This window comes from Sinohyriopsis cumingii, chromosome 3 (genome assembly GCF_028554795.1).
Source record: "Sinohyriopsis cumingii isolate HCF-2022 chromosome 3, ASM2855479v2, whole genome shotgun sequence".
Lineage (NCBI taxonomy): Eukaryota > Metazoa > Mollusca > Bivalvia > Unionida > Unionidae > Sinohyriopsis > Sinohyriopsis cumingii.
This window is the reverse complement of record NC_142963.1, coordinates 65,023,833-65,047,537: the sequence shown is the minus strand read 5'-3', so window position 1 is coordinate 65,047,537 and position 23,705 is coordinate 65,023,833. Positions and strand designations below refer to the sequence as shown.

Sequence of the window (23,705 nt, the reverse complement as noted above, 5' to 3'; positions counted from 1 at the left end):
AAAATAGACTGCTTTACAAGATATATAAGAAGGCTTCAGGAGGATGAGGAATTTGATGAACATTTAATTGGAAATATGGACGAAACGCCAGTGTATTTTGACTTGGTTCCAGGGAAGATAATTGATAAAGTCAGAATGAGAGAGGTGTATATTAGAGGTACCGGCAGTGACAAGTGCCATTTAACTTGTGTATTGACATGCCTGGCATCAGGTGACTTGTTGTCACCCATGATAATCTTTCGGGGAAAAAAACCCTTAAAAAATCTAAAAATCCCAAAGGGAGTTGTAGTGAAAGTTCAACAAAAAGCATGGATGGATAAACACCTAATGTTGGATTATATTGATGAAGTTTGGAAAGTACACACGAAGTGCGCACCTTCTCTCCTAGTGTTGGATTCATTCCGTGGCCGTTTGACTGATGGAGTAAAAAAAAACTACATGAAAAAATCCAGAACAACAATGGCAGTAATCCCTGGTGGATGTACAAGTAAACTACAGCCACTGGATGTATGTCTAAATAAGCCTTTCAAGGGACTGCTGCGGAAAAAATGGTCAACGTACATGAAGGACCAGGCTTCCAAAAACTGGATTTTTGAAGCCAGTGAAGAATTAAAGAAGAAACAGGACATGATAATCAGTAGCTTCAAAGTTACTGGCCTTTCAAATGTAATAAATGGTAGAGAGGACCACTACATAAGGAGTGACAATGCAGCTCCATTGGAAAGTCTTTCTAGTGAATGTGAATGGTTTGAGGGTTTTGAGCTGGAAGACTTGTAAAACTCTTGAAAATTATGAATGTTTCATTGCATCATGTTTTTGCATTTGTTTTGTGCATTCGTCCAAAGTTGGATCACAAATTATATCCTTGAAAATAACATGTTGTGTTTATAATACAAAAATATATTTTATACACGTTGCTTTGTTGTTCTCTCTCTCTCTCTCTCAAATTCATCTGCCAATTTTTTTCTTTCAACTGGCTTCAGAACAAGTATCAGTAAATTAATATTATTTTTGAGCTAACTGGCTTGTCGTACATATTTTCAATACCCCATGGGTAGCCTCATTTCCCTACGTAGAACCTCCTTAATTGGATCTGCAGAGGTGAATCTGGTCTTCAATCCAGTATTTACTGGAAAAGACCAAGCTAAAGGTCAAGCATATTTAATTAGCATGTATATTACGTCTGCATAGCCATGTGGCACAGTGACAATGGATCTCATAATAACAAACAAAATGATTTATTTATTCAGGTTTTAATTGCCAATGGAATATAATAGTGCCCTTGTAGTTTTTACATAAGGAATAACAACTGACAGGTAACTGAACAATAAAGAGTATTTTCTCTCTCTTTCTCTCTCATAACAACAACCAGATTTTTGATTTGAGAGCAGAATGGGACCGGATTTGTACATAAGTTTTGTACGTTAGGTTATCGAGTGTCGTGTGTTCTGCAGGCCTTGTCTGGGTATGATCCCTTTATTTTTCGTACACGGTCATTACCACAAAATGATAATTATTTATTTTACATATAATTTTTCGTACACTAAAATTAATAATTATTTTTTTCGTTTATACGGTAGTTTGGAATATCTGCATTGATTCTTAAATAGGACATGAATTAATGGAGACAAGTATCCTTTCATTGCTTTTCATTGTACATGTATGACTGATAGATAACTTGTTTGCAGTGATATGAGACCCTATGTCCTTTTCTGGTTTCTAAAACAGTCCATTGCAGTCAGAACTGTGTCATCTGCATCCAATGTTTGCAATGACTAGTTTTAATTTTTGTATAAAATAATTGAGCAAATTAAAAGGAGGAACTCTTTTGCACATTTGTTGACAGAGATGTAGGTTCAAAGGTTATGGAATTGATATTATCAAACACTGTCAAGAATCACATCTGTGGCTTGAAAACATAAACTTTAACTTGCAAATATGGCATCGATGTTAGTACAGAAACTCTTGTTTGATTCAAAACAGGAAGAAGTTGACTGTGTTTGAAGAAGGGGGGTGCTAAGCAAAAGCGTATACATACACGTAGTGTGGATGAAAATGCCTGACTTTTTTCATTTGTATTAAAAGGATGACCACAAAGGGGAATTTTATTAATTATAATTTATACAGTTTTTTTCTTACTTAATTCTCTTTGCTTACTGCACAGTTAGCTGTGTATTTTGATAATTGTTATCATATTGTGTAGTACAGTAGTCCCCCTCTTGAACGCCCCCCCCCCCCGACCAGCGGCCACCCACTCCTTATGGCCAGAATCCGTTGGCACCGACGAGTTTGTGTTCAAAAGCACCCCTCACGAAAAGGCCACCCAGCTAACGCGACCAGCAGCCAGCATATTAGTGCAGTAATATAAAATTTACCCCTCACAAGTGGCCGCATTTTATTTTGATATGTATCCAGAACCATTATTTTATTCATAACGTGTGTTAAGTAATCCGATTTCTTTTTCCCGATGTCAAGTTTTCGTTACTAAAAGAAGTGTTGACTAAAGTATATATACCACTAAGGATAATATTATATCATTTACGCCTCACGAGAAGCCACATTTATTCCATAAAGCCGAGATAGACTCAAATTTTAATCCATACAAAAGGGTAAGTACATGTAATCCAATTAGCCTTACTGCTGTGTTGTCATAGTATGTCCGGTTTAGTCACTTCGATAATTGTTAAGATTACAATTATTGAACAGTTGTAACAGCTGAGAAGTGACAGCATCGATGTACAATACACAAGTCAGCAGGAAAATGGTTTGATAGTCTTTATGGCTTCCCTTAGTAAGATGTTCACTTTGATAATTAGTGGCTAATACTTCTGACAACAATTTTCAAAATTACAAATCCTAACAGCCGCGAGGTCAAATCTGCATGATGTTAAATGGTACATATTGAAGCCGTTTTGGCTTCCCTCACTTAATGTAAAGAAATTTATAAAAACAATAGGGTACCAGACTGCGACTAACGAATCACGTAACAAGATCACTTCCTTTAAAAATGCACGGCAGTTTGTTTAGATAAATAAAAAACATTGTTTTATCAGTATTGTAGTTGGCAGCATGAATAACTTACTGCAAAAAGATCAACATTTCATCGAGGAAAACAAAAATTATCATTTTAGAAGAGAAATTGAAAGTAATTCAACTGACCGAGAGGTTCGGGGGGTGGGGGTCGAGGATCCTTGCAGAAAACTAACGTCGGAAAGACTCAGATAAACAATATCATGAAAGATAAGGAAACAGTTCTGCAGAAGTGGGAAGGTGAAATGGACGGAGAAAGGAAGATTGTTTGAGCCAAGAGATGTGATTTGAATGACTAGAAAAAGCAACAATTTTGTCAGTTGAATTTGGATATGATGACAAGTAACGGATGGTTGCACAGATTTCAAGTGCGACACAATATTAAGTATTCTGTCTTTAATGGAGAATCAGCTGATGTTAATAATGAAGTTGTCGAAGATTGGAACAAAAGACTAAATGATATAAGCATGGGATATGACAGCAATGATATTTTTAATTGTGACGAGACTGGTTTGTTTTTTAGACTGTTACCAACAGAATGATAGATGATGTGATCTGTAACATGATTATAAAGACAGTTTTAAAACTATATCAATGGTTATTCATAACATTCTTTTGAAAATGATGAAACAGTTTGTTTTTCATGTATTTCACAACATGCATGTGGTATTTTAATGAAAATATTAAATGTTTTAAAATTAAATGTACTTGTGACTTTCTTCATATGTATTTACTATTCACATTTGTCATCCCCCTCTAGAAAGGCCACCCTTAGTATAAGGCCATTTCCCTGCTGCAGTAGGGTTGGCCTTCTAAGAGGGGGACTACTGTATTATCCTACTTATTCCATATTTGTTAAGTTGTAGAGACTGACTAGAGTTAGCTTGTGGACACCTATTGTACCGTATTTCATACAATATTTCGTACAAGTAAAAATTATAATTAATTTCAATGTATAAAAAAATTATATGTAAAACAAATAATTATCATTTTGAGGTACTGACTTTGTACGATAAAGAAATGGATCATACCTGAACAAGTTCTATGGAACACACACTGTTCGACAACCTAACGGTACAAAAATGTAAAATAAACATGTATGTTCTGTCTCATTCTGCCCTCGACTCAAGAATCTAATTACAAATAAAAATTAAAGTACTCAAAAAGATTTTTGTTGTTATTAGTGAACAAGAGAGAGGGAGGGAGGATAATGTCTCTGTGCAAGCTTATCTGTGTTTAGAGCATACTTCTTTGAAGCCGATATGGTATTTAATGTTGGCAAAATGATTACGATGACCTAAACATGTATTAGTTTTCGATATTATTTATTGGTAATTAATAGGCAATGATACAAGTCCACATTGTCAATAAATAAAGTGCAGCTTGTATTCTTACAGCAACAGTAACTTCGTGGTATTCTAAGTATGATCCGAGCAGCTGTGTTTTGAACTTTTTGAAGTTTCTGGAGTAGATATTGAGATGAACCAGACAGAATTGAGTTACAACAGTCCAGTCTTGAAAGTACTAATGAACACACAAGTGTTTTAATGGCATCAACTGAAAGATATTTGCGAATTGAGCTGATGCGTCTCAGCTCAAGATATGCAGCCTTGCATATGTTCATGACATGATGGTGCAATGTGAGAGTACTGTCCAGAGTAACATCTAGGTTTCGTACTGATTGTGTGAATTTAATGTTGGTGTTGCTGATATTTATTGTTTGAGGTAAAGGATGTGAATGAGAAAGTCTTTGTGTTGTGATCAGAATGGCCTCAGTTTTATCATCATTCATCTGCAGCTTGTTACATGTCATCCATGATTTCGCATCGGAAATGCACCTCTCTACACCTTGGATGGTACATCAACTTCAGTTGGGTGGCTAGATTTGTATATTTGGGTGTCATCAGCGTACAGTTGGTGAGACACTGGATGATGATCTATGACACTTGAGAGCGACTGAGTGTATAGAATGAAGAGAACAGGTCCAAGAACAGACCCCTGTGGAACACCACAACGTAGATCAACTGGACTGGAATGTATTCCATTTGCAGACACAATTTGTGTCCTGTTGACCAAGTAGGACTTGAACCACAGTAAGGCTGTATCATGAATGCCAAATACATGCTGGAGACGGTGAAGTAATATATCATGGTCTATTATGTCAAATGCTGCAAACAAATCAAGGAGGGTGAGGACTGTAATCTTTCCGCTATCCAACGCAGAGAGAATGTCATTTACTACTTTTAGAAGTGTAGTTTCAGTACTGTGGCAAGGGTGATATGCAGATTGTACATTGCTAAAAAGACTGTTTGAATTCAGATGAGATACAAGCTGGGATAGCACAACCTTGTCTAAGATTTTTCATATGAATGAGAGATTAGAAACTGGGCGGTAGTTCTTTAAATCGTTATGGTCTATTGTTGGTTTCTTCAGCAGAGGCTTTACAGTGGCAGTTTTGAAAAATGATGGAAATTCCCTGGATGAGAGAGAGGTATTAATAACATCAGTTAGTGAAGATAATACTGGATCTAAGCACTCAAGCAGCAGTGATGTTGGAATTGGATCAAGTTCACATGACTTTGGTGCACTCTTCATCAGGATTGTACATACTAAATCCATAGAGATTGGTTCAAATGCTGCTAATGGTTGCTGCTCAAATTCAGTATCCCAACTGTATGGTGATGACGAGTCAATTGAAATTGTGGTGTCAAGCCTATCTCTAATGGTTTGTAGTTTGTCACGGAAGAAATTTGCAAACATGTCCGGAAGGTTGACTGGAGAGAAGGTAGTTGGAAGTGGTGTAGATTTGTTCCTTGACATTAGCGTGTTAGTAATCTCAAAGAGCTCTTAGCAGCTGGAACTTTTCATGATCTTAGTAGTGTAGTGGGCTGATTTTGCTGCATGGGCTATATTTGTGACATTCTTCTTAGCGGCTTCATAGATTTGCTTATGAATGAGTCTGGTGGAAAGCCAAAGCCTTTCAGCTTTACGGCGGTCTCTTTTAGCAGTGCGAAGCTGGTCCCTAACACTGCTCTACCATGGAGAACACTTTTGAATTGATACTCTGCACTTGGTAGCTGGGGCATGTTTGTCGAACAATGAACGCAGGCAGTTTTCGAGTTGTTCTGCTGTAGGAGGTAAGCAAGTTGTTAGGTTTGCTTGGATGTCGTGCATTAGTTTGGTTCTATTTATTATACGGAGGTTTCTCTTAGTAGCAGATAAAGGTGGAGGGTTAGGGACTGATACGTCAAGATGGCATATAATGCAGAGGTGACCTGATGCAAGGTCATGGGATACCAGGGAGGACCGTAGAATGTTATCAGGTCTATGAAGAATCCAGTCTAAAATGTGACCATGTTTATGGGTGGGTTGGTTAACTGACTGTTTGAGGTTGAAAACATTAATGGAATCTATGAGTTTTGATCTGTTTGGGTTTCCAGGACAGTCAAAGTGAAAGTTGCAATCTCCAAGAATAATCAGGTTGCCACCTATGGAATTTCCATACTCCAGGAGATTCGGAAACTGCTCCAAAAAGAGAGATTCAGCCAGCTTGTTTTTTCTACTAGGAGGAGGGCGGTATAGGCAGAAAAAATGGACTGACCTTTGCTCCAGTATGAGTGTGGTTTGGACTAGTTCAAACGATGTGTGGTCGAAATTGAATGTTGTGGTGTGGTTAAGACGTTTGATCATGGAGTTCTTTGTGATGACAGCAATTCCACCTCTGCGAGAGTTATGGGGGAAACGACTTGATGGAGTAACCAGTGGGTGTTAGATCCGTAGACTTGGGCTCATCGCCTGATGTTTTTAGCCATGTTTCTATCAGGAAAAAGATGTCAATATTCTGTTCGTTGATAAAATTAACTATTTATTGCAATTAACAATGAGACTGGTTGACCATTGGTGTGTGGTCTTCACTTTAGTATGTACTAAGATATAATTTTTGTTGGATAAAAAACATCAAAGGGCTTCTGAACTCATTTTAAAATGCACGTGGTGTTCGATGACTGTGACTAACTTAATAAGGAGAACTAATTCACAATAATATTTAAGGATATGTTCTGTGAAGGTCTTTGTCCAGTTGTAAATAAACACCAGTAGATGTTGTAACGAGAACAAGAGAGCTTTGCATCAATCATTGTATTTCCCCACCAACAAAGAAGACAAGAGTGCATCTATGAATGAGAATAGGTTAACAGAAGAAATTCCATTTCAGCAAGAGATTATTAGAGGCATTTCTTTATGAGTATAAATGGTGATAATTTCTTGATCTCCTGTTTCATTATTCAATTTGATATACAGAGTTAACAAATAGGTCGGATCAGTTTTATTCAAGGCATCCAATAGTTGTTTTTCATTTGGTATTATGTGAAACATATTCTCAGCAAACAGTGTACATAGTGACCCTGCTATAGCACACTCCATTATAACATGAATTTGGATATAACATGATCGTTGTGTGCTCCCGAAATTTCATATACATGTATATTTCTTGTACAGGAAAAAAAGTTCTTTCTTAAAAGTATCCCAAAAAATGTAAAAAGGTTATTATCATTTTGTTGACGAGATCGCATATGAATAATACAAGACAATCTTGGCGTGGCTCCTGGAATTTTATATGTATTTTTCTTGTACAAAAAGTTATTCAGGGATCAAGCAGGACTTCGCCAGTGTTGCGAATTGCAATTCTTCTTCCGTATTGGCAGCAAAATATACCATGTGGTTATTTTTTTATTTATTGGCAACATTGTTGGCTGCTTAAACTTGCACACAACCATTGATTTGGCATGGAGAAATTCAGAGACTCCATGAAAGGAAGCTGCAAACTTGATATGAAATGCACTCAAATTTATCAGTTGTTACATGAACAAATTTTTTGTCCATTTTGAAAAACCATCTTAACAGTGCATTGTTATATCATAACCTACTCATGTTGACATCTAGCATGAGTACTGTTATGTTGTGAGATATCTGCTCTTTTTTCTATATATTTTCTGGTAGCAGAGATCAACCAGATGAGTCATTATCTCAATATCTATGTTTCGTTGGCATTTTGGCCAATTGCTAGTATTTAATATATTTCCATAGACTGACATTTGTCTGTGGACGGTAAATAAAATTCCTCTTCTTTTCATTTAGAATTAAATCCTTCAAAACACAAATTTTCTGTCATCAGATCAGAACACCTGCATCTATCGTCCATTGACCCTTTTTTACAATTTCTGACACATGCATGGAAGGCAGCATCACTTCGCTACCACAAATGTAAACAAATAAACAGAAAAAAGAAGATCTTACTTGTTGGTCTATTCAATAGGCAGGGAGGAACAATAACTGCAATCAACCAAACAATGGCCAATTCCTTTTTTTAAAAATGTACTCAGATTAAACAGTTTGCAGAAATTTCAAAGAAAACAGATTACCTTTGAAACACTGATTGTTATGAAAACATACTAAGCAAATGGAAAAAAATCAGTCTCAATCATGCAATACAATTATTTGATGTTGTCGCCACAATAAGAAATGGACATTTGTTTGGTTCTCAAAGGCTGTCTTTTAGCGGTGACTTGAATAACACATGCGCCCTTCATCAAAGAAAGCCAACTGCAATTTTCATTAAAAAAACAAGGAACATTTGTTCAAATGATGTCACTTCCAAACTTAAATAAAAGCAGTGGAATCTGATGGATTGTTTCATTTTCCAGTGTGACTGGAACACATTTGCTGTGCTGTGAAACTTTCTTTTTTACAGGAAAAAAGTTTATGCTTACGAATGCTACCAATGGCAGCTTAAAATGCAAACTTTTACTGACTTGGGATGTACTGAAAAGTAACTGTGTTTCATCATTCATTACATGATTGTGCTATTTTTTTCCACTGAATTCAGACCTATATGACCTTTAACCAAATTATTGATTATTTTAAATTTGTTTGTAAGCATATTTTTGATGTAGTTACTTGTTGATTCAATGTATGTGATGAGATTTGGGGGTGAGTACACAGTGTTGATACTTTATTCATGCTATACATTAGACATGTATATATAAACAGTATACACATACGTACCAATGCGTGGTTCCCTGAATAAAGTAAAATATTATTTATGCCTTCTGTTTTCACAACAGGCGTATTTCTCATTTAATATGGATCGATTTTTTAAATGGTAACTGTGACAGTAAAACACATTTTTACAACTGCATTCATTACCTACCCCCCACCCCCTATTTTCTGGGTTACATGCATCATTTTCTTCAGCTAACTGACCTGGTTGTTAATAACACTATTCTGCCTATAACATGGTTGGGTTGTATGGCTCTCAACTACCGTGTTATAGCAGGGTCACACTGTATTAGTAGTTTTGATGTATCTATATCTTACATTGGTATTTTTCAAAGCCATTTGAAATGCAAACTTCTCCTTGAGCAAATAAAAAAAAATCAAAATATTTGGTTAAAAAAGTAGGGAAAGAATGAAATGATCAGTAACCTGTCTGAACGTCATTGTTTTGACGTATCTATATATTACATTGGTATTTTTCCAAGCCGTTTTAAATGCTAACTTCTTGATTTAAATCAAGAAAACAAAAGAATTGGTTTCAAAGTAAAAAAAGAATGAAATGAGTTATAAATGGCAATTCTTTGATTACCTAATCACATGTTTCATTATTTGACACCTCAATTACAAATATATGGGAAGATTACAAAAAGTGGGACAAGTTTTAATTGAGATAACGTTGTTTTTCATACGAGTAAAAATCGTAGAAGACTGGTTAACAAAATTAATAAATGAAATTAATAAACAAAATTATAAGTGACCTTTCTGCACAATTATAAATAGTGATTTTTTTATTTCTTAATCACTTGATTCATTATTCAATGCCTTACTTAAAACGGACCCAAAGTTAATCATTGGACGTATTTAAATTGTACCTTTGCATATTTTCGAGGTTAAAAATAATACCTCTCCCAAAAAGAATCATAAAACCTACCTTAATTGTATATGTTCATGATTAAATTCTCTTATTAATTTTTGTAAAAACAAATGACAATACGGTATTTTTGATCTTGTTTGCAAACGTAAATCTTCTTAATAGAAATTTTATGTACGGTAATTTAAATGATTTCTCGAAAAATAGAAAGTGATTTGTAGGAAAATATATGATACATTTAAATAATTAATGTAATGATCACTGGATTGTGTACGAAGTAGGTAATAATTAGAAAATTGAATTGTATTTATGAAGTTGAAGTTTGATGATAATTTCATTGTACCTGTAGTACCCTTAGGAATCACACGAGATGATGTATTGGTCACATGACTGATCATTTTTAACAGAGGTCACAGGATTCAAGCCATGAGAGAGGGAGGGTGTGTATGCAAATGATCCTTAACGGTAGTGCAGGCTCAATGAAATTATGATTATAATTCAACTTGGTTACTATCATTTAATTTTCCAGTTTCATTTAACCTTCTTTGCCCTTTGGGACCTCATGAGCTGTTTGGAGTGTATCCTGTAACAGAAGCATTGTAGGGTGAAAAGGTAGATCACTGTGCTTCGTAAATCATGAGAATATATTTTGCAGTCAAATTGACCTGAACATGGTAAATGCATATAATGAATTTACTAGCAATGGGTTGGAGTAGATTCCAAAAGTTTTTCATTGACTGTCAAGTTAGATGTTATAGGTCACTAATAATATTTGAGGAATGTGAGTCTCTGCTCCAACCAACCACTTCTGATTTCGTAGCCACAGTTACAGATATGGTGCTAAGGTGCACGATTGTGTGAATCAAGTAAAATTTGTTCAAATGTTCGCACTGGAGGCCTGTGATGCACATGAAGTCTTGCAAATTAGTTTAAAGTCATGCATATGAAAATGAACTCAGTACAGTCAATGAGTTTATTCAGCCATGCACCCTTAAACTGCTTATTGTGTCATAAGTTACACTGGTAGAATTGTGATAGCACTTGTCGTGATATATCCTTTTTTATAACTGTTTATACATCTTGATTCTTTGGTTTGACATCAGTGGTTGTTAAACTAAGCTTACAATGTGGAATTGAGGCATTTTGAAATGTCCCTGTTCACTGCTTGAAAAAGGCCTGGAAACTAACAAATAGATTGGTTTCATTACTCCTACATGTTTGTCCTGTCTAAATAACAAAAAGAGTAGCTACTGTACAAGGTTGCAGATTTCACCCAAATGATTTCATGCACATGGCAACTTAAAAACATCACTTATTATAAAGGTCATACTGCTCTCATTTGCGTCGAAATTTCTAAGATCTAAGAAAGGAAGGGTTTTCCCTTTTGCCCAGAAATAATGTTGGCAATGAAAACTTTGAGAAAGGTTTCAGAGTTGTAAGAGATGAAGCTCTGGCATTTTTTATATGAATGCAGTGATGGTTCTCTTCTTTTTAATTAATCTTACTAATCCTAAATCCAGACCCTCCAATTTTCGAGACATCATATTTTCAGTATTATAATGATCTATTGTTATGTTAAGTATTACATGAAATTTTCAGATTCCAAAAAGTCTTTTAAGCTTCCGGCAAAGTTTAGATGTTGGTAAGGAAATTAATGTTTTACCCACATGAAAAAAGCAGGTGATTGATTAGATTAGCATCAGACCTTGAAACACTTTGATTACCCTAACTTTCCACTAACTTCCTCTGATCCTCCCAGCATTTTTTTATTTTTTTATTTTCAAATAGATGAATGGGTCAGAGACGAGTAGGTAACCAGATCTGAAGATTTTTACTTGTTCAAGAGATAACCATATTCTGGCCACCATCACTTTATCTAAATAATATCTAGTTGTGAAATAGTATGTGGAGAGGGCCAAAAGAATTTTACTTTCATTACATACTACATTAAGGAAATATTGCCTCCTTTCATATATAAAGACCATGAACTTTTAATGACTGAGGCCTATTTGTTCTGTTTACTGGTATCATTGTTTGGCTATTGTTTTGACTCGACAAGTCCATGCAGGATTAACTGAAAGGAGGATGCTTCAGAATATGCATCCATCAGGACTAGATTTTAGACTCTTATATGCAATGACAGTATACATGAACAATAGGAAAGACAACAAAAAGAACTGCAATGATAACACCAAAATAGTATCATCTAAGTGTTCTTTGCCTGCAAGCAAAGATGAAATGAAACCTAGTTTACCTCTCCCACTTCCAACTATAATTCAGCATACTAATTTTCTGGACAAGATATTCTGTAAAACTTTTTATTTTCATTTGCACTTGAATTATAGAGAAACTGTGAAAGCAGTTATTTTTAATATCAAAAATTTGATGAATGATGGTACTTTATTTCTCCAGTGAGAAACCTTACCTAAATAATTTATAAAACTTTGTGGGTGGTCTTTTCTTTAGAGCTGTCATCTGTTATTAAAATGTTCTAAAAGTCTGGCCTGGGCTCAATCTTCAAACATAGGCTTATCATTGGAGACAAATTGTATATTTATAATACCATATTTTGATATACTTTGTACATTCTATTTTTAGTTTGTCTTGATGGTTTTTATGGGCTGCGCTGTGCTATGACATGTGGAAAATGCCTTGGTGGAGCTGTATGTAACAAAATAAATGGAAGTTGTCCCAACAGATTATGCGAGCCTGGCTACATCACTGACCGCTGTGATACAGGTATATCAAGATACAAGATATCCCTTAAGGAGAAATACAGCAATAAAATCTTATTCTTCTTTTGTGTTTAAGATCCTATTTTTTAGCTCTACTGGTCATAGACTGGAACCAGGATTGCCGCATGGATCTGGAATTCTGGAAGAGGTCTAAAATTTGAAATTGCTTTTCCAGGTCATGAAAATGTCTGGAAAAAGTGAAAATTACTAAGGGCTGTTCCATTTAAACATACATGGTACCCAGGGAAGGCAGTTTTTGAAAAGAATATATGCCAGGGTACTTTGATTTCACCGAGTTCATATTAAATTGATGAGAAAATTAAAAATTGCATCTATGGTTGAGTAGCTGAATTGAAAAGTGCATTCCCTGGGTCCGATGTAAGTTTTAATGGAACAGCCCTAAAAAATATCTTGAAAAAATCTTAATGTTTTGTTTCTACAACCATTTTAGTTGTAAAGTGGTCGTGTGACTATTCTTTTGTATTTGAAAGAAATTTTAATATACTGATTTGGAGCTCTTCAAGTGGTTGGGAAATTTTTATTTTTTGGTACGGAAAAGGTCAAGAAACTTTTATATAAATTTGTGGCAGAAATCCTGTAGAACTGATGCAGTTGCCTCTCATATGTTGTCAATCCATTACCACAAATTTATTATTGCATCTCCTAAACTGTTGGGAGAATTCCTATTAAATTTTGCACACCCATAGTGACCAGTATGAAAATCTTTTTATCACAGCTTTTTATGACTGCTTTTCCAGAATTGATGGCCATACTGACACGGAGTTTGCATCAAAAGACTTAATATGATATATGATTGGTCATAAATAAAACAAATGGTGCCAGTCTGACATTATTAATATAGCCACAACAGCAGCCATGTTGGAAATATTGTTATAGATAATTCTTCTAGATGAAAAGCCATATTGACTTAGGATTTTGATCATTAGGCTTCTTGCAGTGTTTATTTCCTCTAAAATGAAATTGTGCTGATCTTAATCTAACATTGTTGCCTTGGTAGCTAGCTTGAAATTTAATTGCGTAACAGTCTTATCTTGGATTCCTGAAAATTCTTTCTGGCCAGTAGAGCATCAGTCCCTTTCAGGGACTCTTGATATACTTTATAATTCATGGATGGTTTAAAAGATAAAAAATGAAGAATAAATTAAGTGGAGAGAAAAAGAAATAAGGGTAAAGGACGAGACATTTTGTCTCTTTTAATTTTTAAAGAGATATGCTAAAGCACATTACTATATCATGATATCAAGACCAGAATTGATGAAATTATTCTAAAATGGTTATAGGGACTGTTGAAATAACCTAAATACTATTGCGGAAAGTTCTTATTTTCTTATATATATTTTCATCAGAACTATTGGAATATACATTTTGATAGACAAAGAATGGCAGCAATCTGGCTTGGCATCAGAAAACATGAGTGGGTACCTTGTTTAGTAGTATATTTAGCACAATCCATATTTTCCAGATGCTTCCTTTTCTGCTATCAGTCTTTATGAAAACATATCAGTTGGAAACTCATCCTTTGGCCAGTTTGACTTCTGTAACAAAAAACAATGTGTATGTCTTTTGCATCAACGGTATCGTCAAGAATTTCATTAAAGATTCTCATTTGGTGCTATTTCCTTGATCTTTCTTTGGATTCTGTTCCTACATGGGGTGCCAAATTGGAAAGCATTGACTGTTCACATTGATTTAGGGGTAAAGGTCATAAAAGTTATAGCCTTTGAAGATTTGTGTTAGGGGTTTGGTTCCAAGTGTTAAATTTTATGTATTTCAGTAACCTGTAAAAACAATTTTCATGGAATGAATCATCATGAAGGAAAGATAATTAATTCTGCAACACACTCATGTTCTCCTTTCATGTTAGATTAAAGGTCACATTCTTTGCATATTTGTGGTAAAGTAACTCCATGACAATTTAATAGCAATAACTTTCTCATGATTATTGCACAGCATTTTACCTTTTTTGTATCAGTAACTCTCATCTGTTCGATATGAATACATCCTCTCCCAGAGTTGAGAATTGTGAGTAAGACATGGTCTATTTATGCACCCCACATGACCTCACACAGAACTCCTCTTTTTCATGGACACCAAGAACAGTAAAGGTTAACAATTGAATGTGATTTTCTTAATAAGGGATAGGGGAGTGATAAGATGGAAATTCCTCACTAGTGACTTACTGTTTATCTTGTGCAAATACACTTGGGTGTATTCATAAATAAGTGAGTTTCACATGTGAAAATTGTACAGTATTGTTAATATTATTGTTCTCTTTTAGATAATTATTATATCAGGGGACAATGTCAGGACAGTATTTCAGAAAGTGTGGCTAAAAGAAGGGCCCTAGCGGCATGTTCCAAGACTGCCGCACATGTTCAAAGTGAACAGGTGAAAATTGTTGTACTTTTTGCACAATATGGAGTATTGAAATGTGGAACCTAGCCATTTCTATATATACATATTGAGGGTACAGAATCCCAAGAAGAAGCCACCTGTGAGAAGACTAGTTCTTCAGCTCAGAAGAACACTCCCATGTCCGAGGAGTCAATGGTACGAGTCTCTTCAGAGATTTGTAAGGCCCCTCCAGCAGGAGAGAACGTTCAGAATGTTGACCCCGCCCCCCCCAAAGGAAGAAGTTCAACATATTGTGTCAATTTAGTATGTCTCACCCTCCAGAGAAGGAGAAGCTGCACCACACACAACTCTTCTGGGGTCATGATGAGTGATGAAGATGAAATATGCTCTGACATAACAATATTGCCTGACCAGTCCATCACCGGTCAGTATCTGGTGACCGGGCACCAGTCACTGTTGAGTTCATCAAAATAACCAGTTAGTGTATGCCTGCTGTGCACTTGGACCCATTGACTGATCAGATTGTGGGAGTCACTGGTTAGATCATTGTTGCCATCAGTCATATTGCTCTGGTTGCTGACTTAACATTGGTCATCACTCAGAGGCCTCATGGTATGGGACAATTGGATCCTGACTCTACCATCATACCTTGTATTCGATTGGGAGTCTGCTGAGGGGGTCTCGACTATTGAAGGGGATTAGATGGTATCCTCTCTTTACTGTTATCTCAATGAATCTGTACCAGATATGTGGCCCTCCACCTTAGGGGAATTCATCCCTTTTGCTTTCTTGGGGGCTACTGGACTCTAAAACAGAGTAGAGGTGATGCTGCAACTCATGTCTGACCATCACCTCCTTGTCAGGTGGCATTCACCAGAAAGGCTGGAGGCATGGCATCATCCAGGAAAAATGAGCAGTCATGTCTTCATCCTGGAACTTCCAGAACACATAGAACCCCTTTGCACTATGACAAACAAGTATGAGAAATGGTAATGAGTGCTCCTATATCATTTCCTCACCAGTTGGATTCAGGATTGTCTGAAGTGGGTATTAAAATTTGAGCCAGGGTCATAGGTGTTGGAGTGGCTTCAAGCATTCGCCATTACTGATCAGTGCCATCTCACTCTACATGGGTTTGAATCTCATACTTGGAAATGCGAGAATGCTTGCCAGTAGTTTCCTGTGGGTTGATTGTTCTTAATGAGGTTTTTCTGGGTTATTCCTGGCTGCCATATATAGCTTGCTGAAACCCAAAACAGTAACAACTAGAGCCTGAGCATGCCTTCCCATTAAAACAATTGAAGCCATTGAGTTCTGTTCACCATAGCTCTTCTCTGTTACTTCCTTTAGTATACTGAAGGAGGCCATTCTGAGTCCAGTTGCATTACAAAAGGTGCTGAAGATTTGGCCAAGACATCCCAGCATTCACTTCTTGTCACATTGGCTTTATCAGCGTAACTTCTACACATTTATTTCTGCCATGGCATTGTGTTAGACTCTTCAGAGGTCTTACTTGACCATAGTAAACATCTTCTGAGGTTTTTCATTAGGAAGCCAAGACCCTCTTCGTAGGATATGCCTCCACTACATCTTCACAAGATTTGAAGTATCATTAGCATAGATATTTCATGACCATTTCTGGCCCACTGCAATCAACTAGGAAGCATACTACTGTGAGCATTCCCCAGGTGCCACTTGCTAAATTTTCAAACAGATGGAACCCTAGTCCAATGCAAAACCTTGATATGTCCTCCTTATCTGTCAGGTCCTTGACATGGAAGTCATTGAAGGAGGAGGTTCTCCAGCTCCCCTTCCTTTCTCAAAGAATGAGTGAGACAGCTCTTGTGACTTGCATCTTTTTATGCTCTGAATTCCTCTGCCAAACAGCCATATAGATTCATGTCTAATATTTTCGTAGTCTTGATCCAGCATCATAAACAATAGGTGGATCCATTCATATGTGATCTCTCCACATTAAACCAATTTCTTCTGGATGAACATTTAAAGACGGAGGCAACTTTGTTATTCCAGAACACAATGTGTCCATCAGATTGGGCTATCTCCATTGACCTTGAGGACACATATTTTCTGATTCCAGTTTTAACACCACATCAAAAATACCTCTGGTTTTGCTTGAAGCAGGAAAGTTTTTAATACCATGCTCAGCTGTTCAGAATCACTTCTGCACCCAGAGTTTTCACCCGAGTAAAGGGAGTAGTAGCATCCTTCCTACAATAACAGAGAATCCCAATGCGTCAGTATTTTGATAGCTTGAGTAACAATGTTCAGGTTCAGTCCCTTCATCAGGATCTATTCCATTTTTGGTCCACAGTAACTTGGTTTTGGTCTTTTACCCAACCTCAAGAAGTTGGAACTGATTCCATCTTAGCCCTTCATTTACATGGAAATTAAGTTCCTCACAAACTGTAATTTAGACTGGATTCCACTGGATCAGATGGATTGAATTCAAGAAGTTCTACAATTAAAGATCTTGTTTTCTGCTAACCTATATCTTTCCCTATTTGTGATCTTGAGCTCCACTGCAGATTTGGTTCCCTTATGACATCACCATATTCACCCACTACAGTTTCTCATTCTTGGAAGGTGGAAATCACACCTGTGATCCATGTCTACCAAACAGTATAAGATTCCCCAAGCAAAATAAGGAGTTATTTGAAAAAAGTTTCCAATACTCAGGAACTCTGCTCTGGAATAGTATTCCAGCTGAGATTAGAAATGCCCACTCTGTTTCCTTCTTCCAAACCCAGTATATCCAGTGGCTTCAGAGATGCAGCTAAAATAAATAAATTCCTTTGTATGAGGGCCTCAAGGTAGATTAGTTCTTAGCAAATTGTGTTACCCTCTTTCAATAAGGTCATTATTATTATTATTATTATTAGCTCTGATTCCACCAGGACCAAGCTTTCATCACCATTCAGTCTGGTACATGAAATAGGATAGATTGCTAACTAGGGTCCCCATGCATGCACCTGACCCCTCAACCCAACCATCTGTTTGCTGATGGGACTGATTTTGAATGAGGTGCTCATTTAGAGCCAGAGGACGTTACTCTTCAGGGATGTTGGACTTGGGACAAACCATCCTTCCACATTATCAGTGTAGAAATTATTGCAAGGGTTCATTGACAGATTAAAGAGTTAATGTGTCATGGACTCTAACAACACATCATTTGTAGCATATCTGCAAGGAGGCAATCATACCCCTCCTCTTTGCATGGAGGTCTACAACCTCTACCAGTGGGTGACCTTGGAAAACATCACCCGTCAAGTTTGCCACATACCAGGGCAGATGAACGCTTTAACAGTCACTCTGTCCTGGTTTGGTAAAACAGCCATCATAGAAGGGACTCGACTGAAGCAGATTCCCTTCTCTTTCTATGGTGAAAGGATTAGTTATCTCTTTTGAGACCAGACTCAACAAGATACTTCCCTTTCGATGTCTACATTCCAAGAGAGCATGGACAGTGGACTGAATCAGCTTACAATTTGATCTTTTGTTCACTTACCCCTTCCACTGTTCGGACTGCTAGCTCATGCTCTACAAAAGTAAGAACTTTAACTGCTGATTTCATGCTTATTGCTCCACTATTGTCTCAAGTATTTGTGGTTCATTGATGTTTTAGACCGGTCAGTAGATCAAGCCAGGTATGGACCTCACAGGAGGGATTTTCTGTTGCAACACAAAGGCTTTCTTTTACACAACAACCAACACATTCTACTCCTTCATACTTGGCTCATCTTGGGCTATCCAGCCACCAGAACAGGTTTTCCTGTCAGTTTGCCAGTTGCTTCATTAAAAGAAATGGGATCCATGCTTGACACCACATTATAAGTGGGTTTGCGAGTTACCAGGGTGCAAGATATCGAGAGAGTGGTGTATTGACTTCAAACAGTACATAAATCTTCATGTTCATTATACTTGGCACAATATCTGGAATAAAAACTCCACAAACATACTTAAGAACAATAAAACCACCATTGGAAAGTGACATTGCTGATATAGAATAAATCAGAATTCAAGTGGTTTTGTGCCAATCTTGAATCACACACATTACTCAGGAATGCCTCCTGAAGAGTGAACCTTGACTCGAATATACACAATGTCGTTGTCCTCTCTCAGTGTGACATTCTAGTCAAGTGTGTCAGTTTCACCCTGAGAGAAGTATTTTTATGTGAAGTACTTGAAGAAATAATATGAGAGCATCTGAGAAAATCTTTTTTAAGACAATAGATTTTATGCAAGAAGATTTATAAAAATGAATGTCTTACGGATTTTGCATGTGTTACCTTTACCTGTTATTTTGTGTGCATTTTCCAGAAATTTAAAATTGTTGCATTTTATATTTTATCTTGTACTTATCTTGTATCTTCTTAAATTATTGCGTAATTTATATTTTCCATGTTTGGAACTTAACTGTTGGCACTACATTGCCACTTTTGTGCTAAGGTGCTCTAAAACTTGTTCCTACAATTGGTGGATATTATTTCATGATAAGTCAGCTTTAATACTAGCACAATCTTAAAAAGCCATTGGCCTGGCAGGACTCCAATTATTAGCATGATTATTTGGGGGGGGGGGTAAAATGTGTTGTCTATTGTTGTCAACAAAGTTGCTAGTGAAAATATTCTTAGATGGTCATTTACAACTTCGTGAGATAAAGCAGAAGTGAGTATTAGTCTCTTGCTGCTTTTGTTAAAGTTCTGAATTTTTTTATATATGCTTTGCCCATCCAAGGATGCTATTATTACTTTGGCGGTCATATTCTGGGACAAAGACATTTAATTCTGCAACATACTTGCAAATCCTTTTGACCTTAGTGTTTTAGTGTCATGTGGTTTACAGCATTGTTTCAAGGATGGGCTTGACATACAGGCCCTGGCTTTGTTGTATGCAGGTGTGTTCATTGTGCTGATTATTTTACATGGAAAATATTTTTTTAAAACAATTTGACAAAATTACTATCACTGTTTATCATGCTTATACAATCAATGACAATTTTTGTAAAGCCCACTTTGGTGAAAAATATGTAGATTATTTTGCATACTACTTCTTAAAACCCAAAGAACAGAATATTAATCAAATTACTATCACCATCTGTCATGTTTATACAAGTAATGCCAATTTGACATAAACTATGGTAACTTTATAAGATAGTGGAAAACCTTTAAAAGATTCATTCCTAAGGAAAGAATATGAAGTTGAGACAGAATGTTTTTGTATCAAGTTTCTTATTTTTAATTTGTTCAAATAATGTAGATCCATCAGCTACAATATTCATTGTTACTAATTACAGAATTTTTTAAAATACCTCATGAAAACTATATATATATATATATATATATATATATATATATATATATATATATATATATATATATATTTATTTGTGATTATATTTGGCAAAAGTCTATCTTGCATCAAAATAGAGAAACCTTTTGCAAATTTTTACTCAGAAACTACTTAAAAAACGTCCAAATTTGACAAAATCCTGCCTTAGTGGTCTTCAAGATTTACACAGAAGCTGTTTTTTAATTTCAGAATGCCCCTTTGGATTTTTTGGTGTTCAGTGTGCTGAAAGTTGTGGATTCTGTAAGGATGGAAATACATGTAACATTGTAAATGGTAGCTGTTATAACAGTTTGTGTAGTCCAGGCTATTATCACAATATATTTTGCAAAACAGGTAAGAATATACAGGTGTTTTGTTTCTAATCTAGACTGAGCTTTATGTAAATTTAACCTATTAAAGAGAATGGTTTGCCCTCATAAAATATTTGAGTAGCTGGCATTATAGTTAATGGGAATTCCAGCATGACACTCTTGATTAAGCTAGACTGCTTTTGTATCGTTCAGTTCCTGGTTTTGGTCTGGTGAAATTGGGCAGCTCAAAACAAACTTTTTGTCTAATGTACTTAATTTTGTGACCCTTCATTTTTTTCTCCATTTTTGAAATTCTTACAATGCAAGAAATGACCATAGTAGTATGACAACATTTCTATGTATCTAGTAGAGACCAAGTGCTTTTTCTTTGCTTTTCTCTTTGACTTTTTAATCTTGCGTGATTATTTTTCAGCTTGTGCTGATGGATCTTACGGAGACAATTGTACCAGTAACTGTGGACGCTGTGAAAACAATGCTGTGTGTAGCAAAATAAATGGAGTTTGTCCAGACTCACGTTGTGCACCTGGCTATCTTACAGCACTTTGTAATACAAGTAATGGAAATAATATTGGAGGACTATAAACAGTGCCCATTCTGTCTATCCATCTGTCTATTCATAGATAAAGTGGTTTAATTTGTAACTCACTTGGTTCTGAGGCCTTGTGAGCTTTGGGTATGTCCCTGTGTCTGTTCATCTGTAGACCTGCCAGCTTTTATGATGTTGCAATAAGTCTTAAGAAAATTACCCTTAAAATACAGACTTTGAGAAGAAAAGCACGCAATTACAGAAATACAATTGTTTGCAGTAAAATCTAGATACTGTTTTGTCCATGTTTAATTGGGAACCAGATTTCTTATTAGATTCCATGGAATTGGTCACAGAACCAGACTAACTTTACCAGAGTATCTCAGATGCTTTAAAATACACAAGTTTTTGTTGCAAAAATTTTCTCATGATAAAGCCTTTTCTTTATTTTTTTCTTCTTCTTAAAATGGTTTCCAACAAGCGAGCAGTCGGGACAAAAGGGACAATAAACCTTTTTAAACGTTTAATAGTACAGAAGAATAAAATGGAATATTCAGATTCTTGGGGAAAAAAGCACGATGGGGAACAATTATGTTTAGTGGACATCATATGTTGATTTGAGAATGTCACATGGTGGGAAAGATGTTTGTCATCACCTCAGCTTCTGTTTTTAAAGGATTATATCAAGCTGAGAGATATCAAGAAGCCATTGAGTTCTGTCAGGTTAGGAACAGCAGTTTTTGAAACTACTGGTGGTAATTAAGGTTAAAGTAAACTTTACAAACTTTTGAGTTGAACGTTTACCATCATTACAGCAGTCTTGAATCTCACTTCTGGACTTTTAAGTGCATATTTTCCAGTTTGACAATAGCAGTACATGATATTTTGTTACACCTTACTGAAAACTGGCCCAGCTTATGGAAAACATTTGGCTGCCTTACTGTGAAGGGCTTGTTAGGGTCGGCAGGTCTGCATCTGTCCCAAAAATGGGAGCATTATTTCTTATAAAGTTTCGATAATGCTTAACATATGGATTTGTATTGTCAGGATATTGGATGGGTTTGATAATGAGTGAAATTCACGCATAGTAGTGAGGTAATCTTTAATTTGATTGACTGATGTTGTCTACACTTTGGAAGCTACATTTGTAATCAACTTCGATCAAACTTGAAATATTGGCTTAATTAGTGAATATCTTAGATTGTTTCAATAATGACCTAGACCCTGATCTATTGATAATAAAATCTTTGCATTTGAGTACCTAAGCTTGTTACTGCTCAGGCAGACATGTGTGATCTGATTATGATCAAACTTGGACATTGCTATCACATCATTAAGATCTTCAAAATTTTTTATAATAAGGACTCTATGCACATTGATGAAGTGATCTTTGTCTGATTGGCCAAGTATATAACCACTTTATAGGCCATAATTCTGATTTGAATCTGATCATTATTTTTATACAGGCTTGTATGGTCAAGACTTTGGACTATTTTGAAAGTGAATTGGATCTTTGGATAATAATGAATTTGATTGACTGAGGGTGTTACCACTCTGAAAGTCATAATTTTTATCTGGTTTTTAAGCTTCTTAGAGACTCTATTTCTGCTCATATTTGCTTTATATTTTTATTCAGTTTGATAAAAATTCTTATGCAGAGCAGCGTTCATACAATGTGATAAATAGGCTTGTATCTAAAGATATCATATTTTCATTTCCAGAGATAATAGTGGATATATTTTGATAAAAATAAAATGTATCATTATTCACAAAGTACAAGCAAATTTTCATTTTATTTTATGCCCAAACGTTGGCGAGCAATATGACTAACAGATTGAAGTAGCAAATTTCCTGCTGCACCCAGTGAGATAATGTTAACAGTTTACCATTACATTTGGCTGTGTTTGTTGTATATTTGTAAAGAAAATATCAGTGGTAACCTAATTCTCCTTCCTAATTCAAGGTAAACATTGCATAAAAAAAAATGAATAAAACAAAATTATACTCCATTGAATTATCAGATTTATTTCTCTGGAAAAATCCAGTAATTCACAGCCCAGCATAACTGCTCTTTTTATATATTATGAATAGTATATTATTCTCTTGCATATGATTGGCATAGCATTTTACCACATGAGAGACAGTATTTATGACCTGAGTTTAATGCAACTTGATAATAACCTAAGATTGTCAATATGGTCAGTTTTTGTTAAGTAAGACCTGTTTACATATTCAAAGTGATCTAGTTTGATAATGCAAATGTTTACTACTCTAGAGGCTGCTTTTTTATAGGATTTTGATTGAACTTGCTAAATGGTTCTGTGTCATTAAGATTTTGTTTCAGTATCATTATGAGTGAAATTAATAAATATTAATTACGTGACCTTATATCAGCATTCTTATTGACTTGTCTTTCGGTTATTAAGCTGTAG

The 23,705-nt window shown here is 35.7% G+C and overlaps 1 protein-coding gene across 1 annotated transcript in view; it reads left to right on the top strand.

Moving 5' to 3' along the window:
• Nucleotides 1–23,705, top strand: part of LOC149803002 (uncharacterized) — a 75,140-nt gene that overhangs the window by 8,523 nt on the left and 42,912 nt on the right. Inside the window, exons 3-5 of the mRNA XM_089953864.1 lie at nucleotides 12,554–12,694; nucleotides 20,626–20,769; nucleotides 21,160–21,300. Of these exons, the coding sequence (XP_089809990.1) occupies nucleotides 12,554–12,694; nucleotides 20,626–20,769; nucleotides 21,160–21,300 (426 nt within the window). The remainder of the gene's footprint in view (nucleotides 1–12,553; nucleotides 12,695–20,625; nucleotides 20,770–21,159; nucleotides 21,301–23,705) is intronic.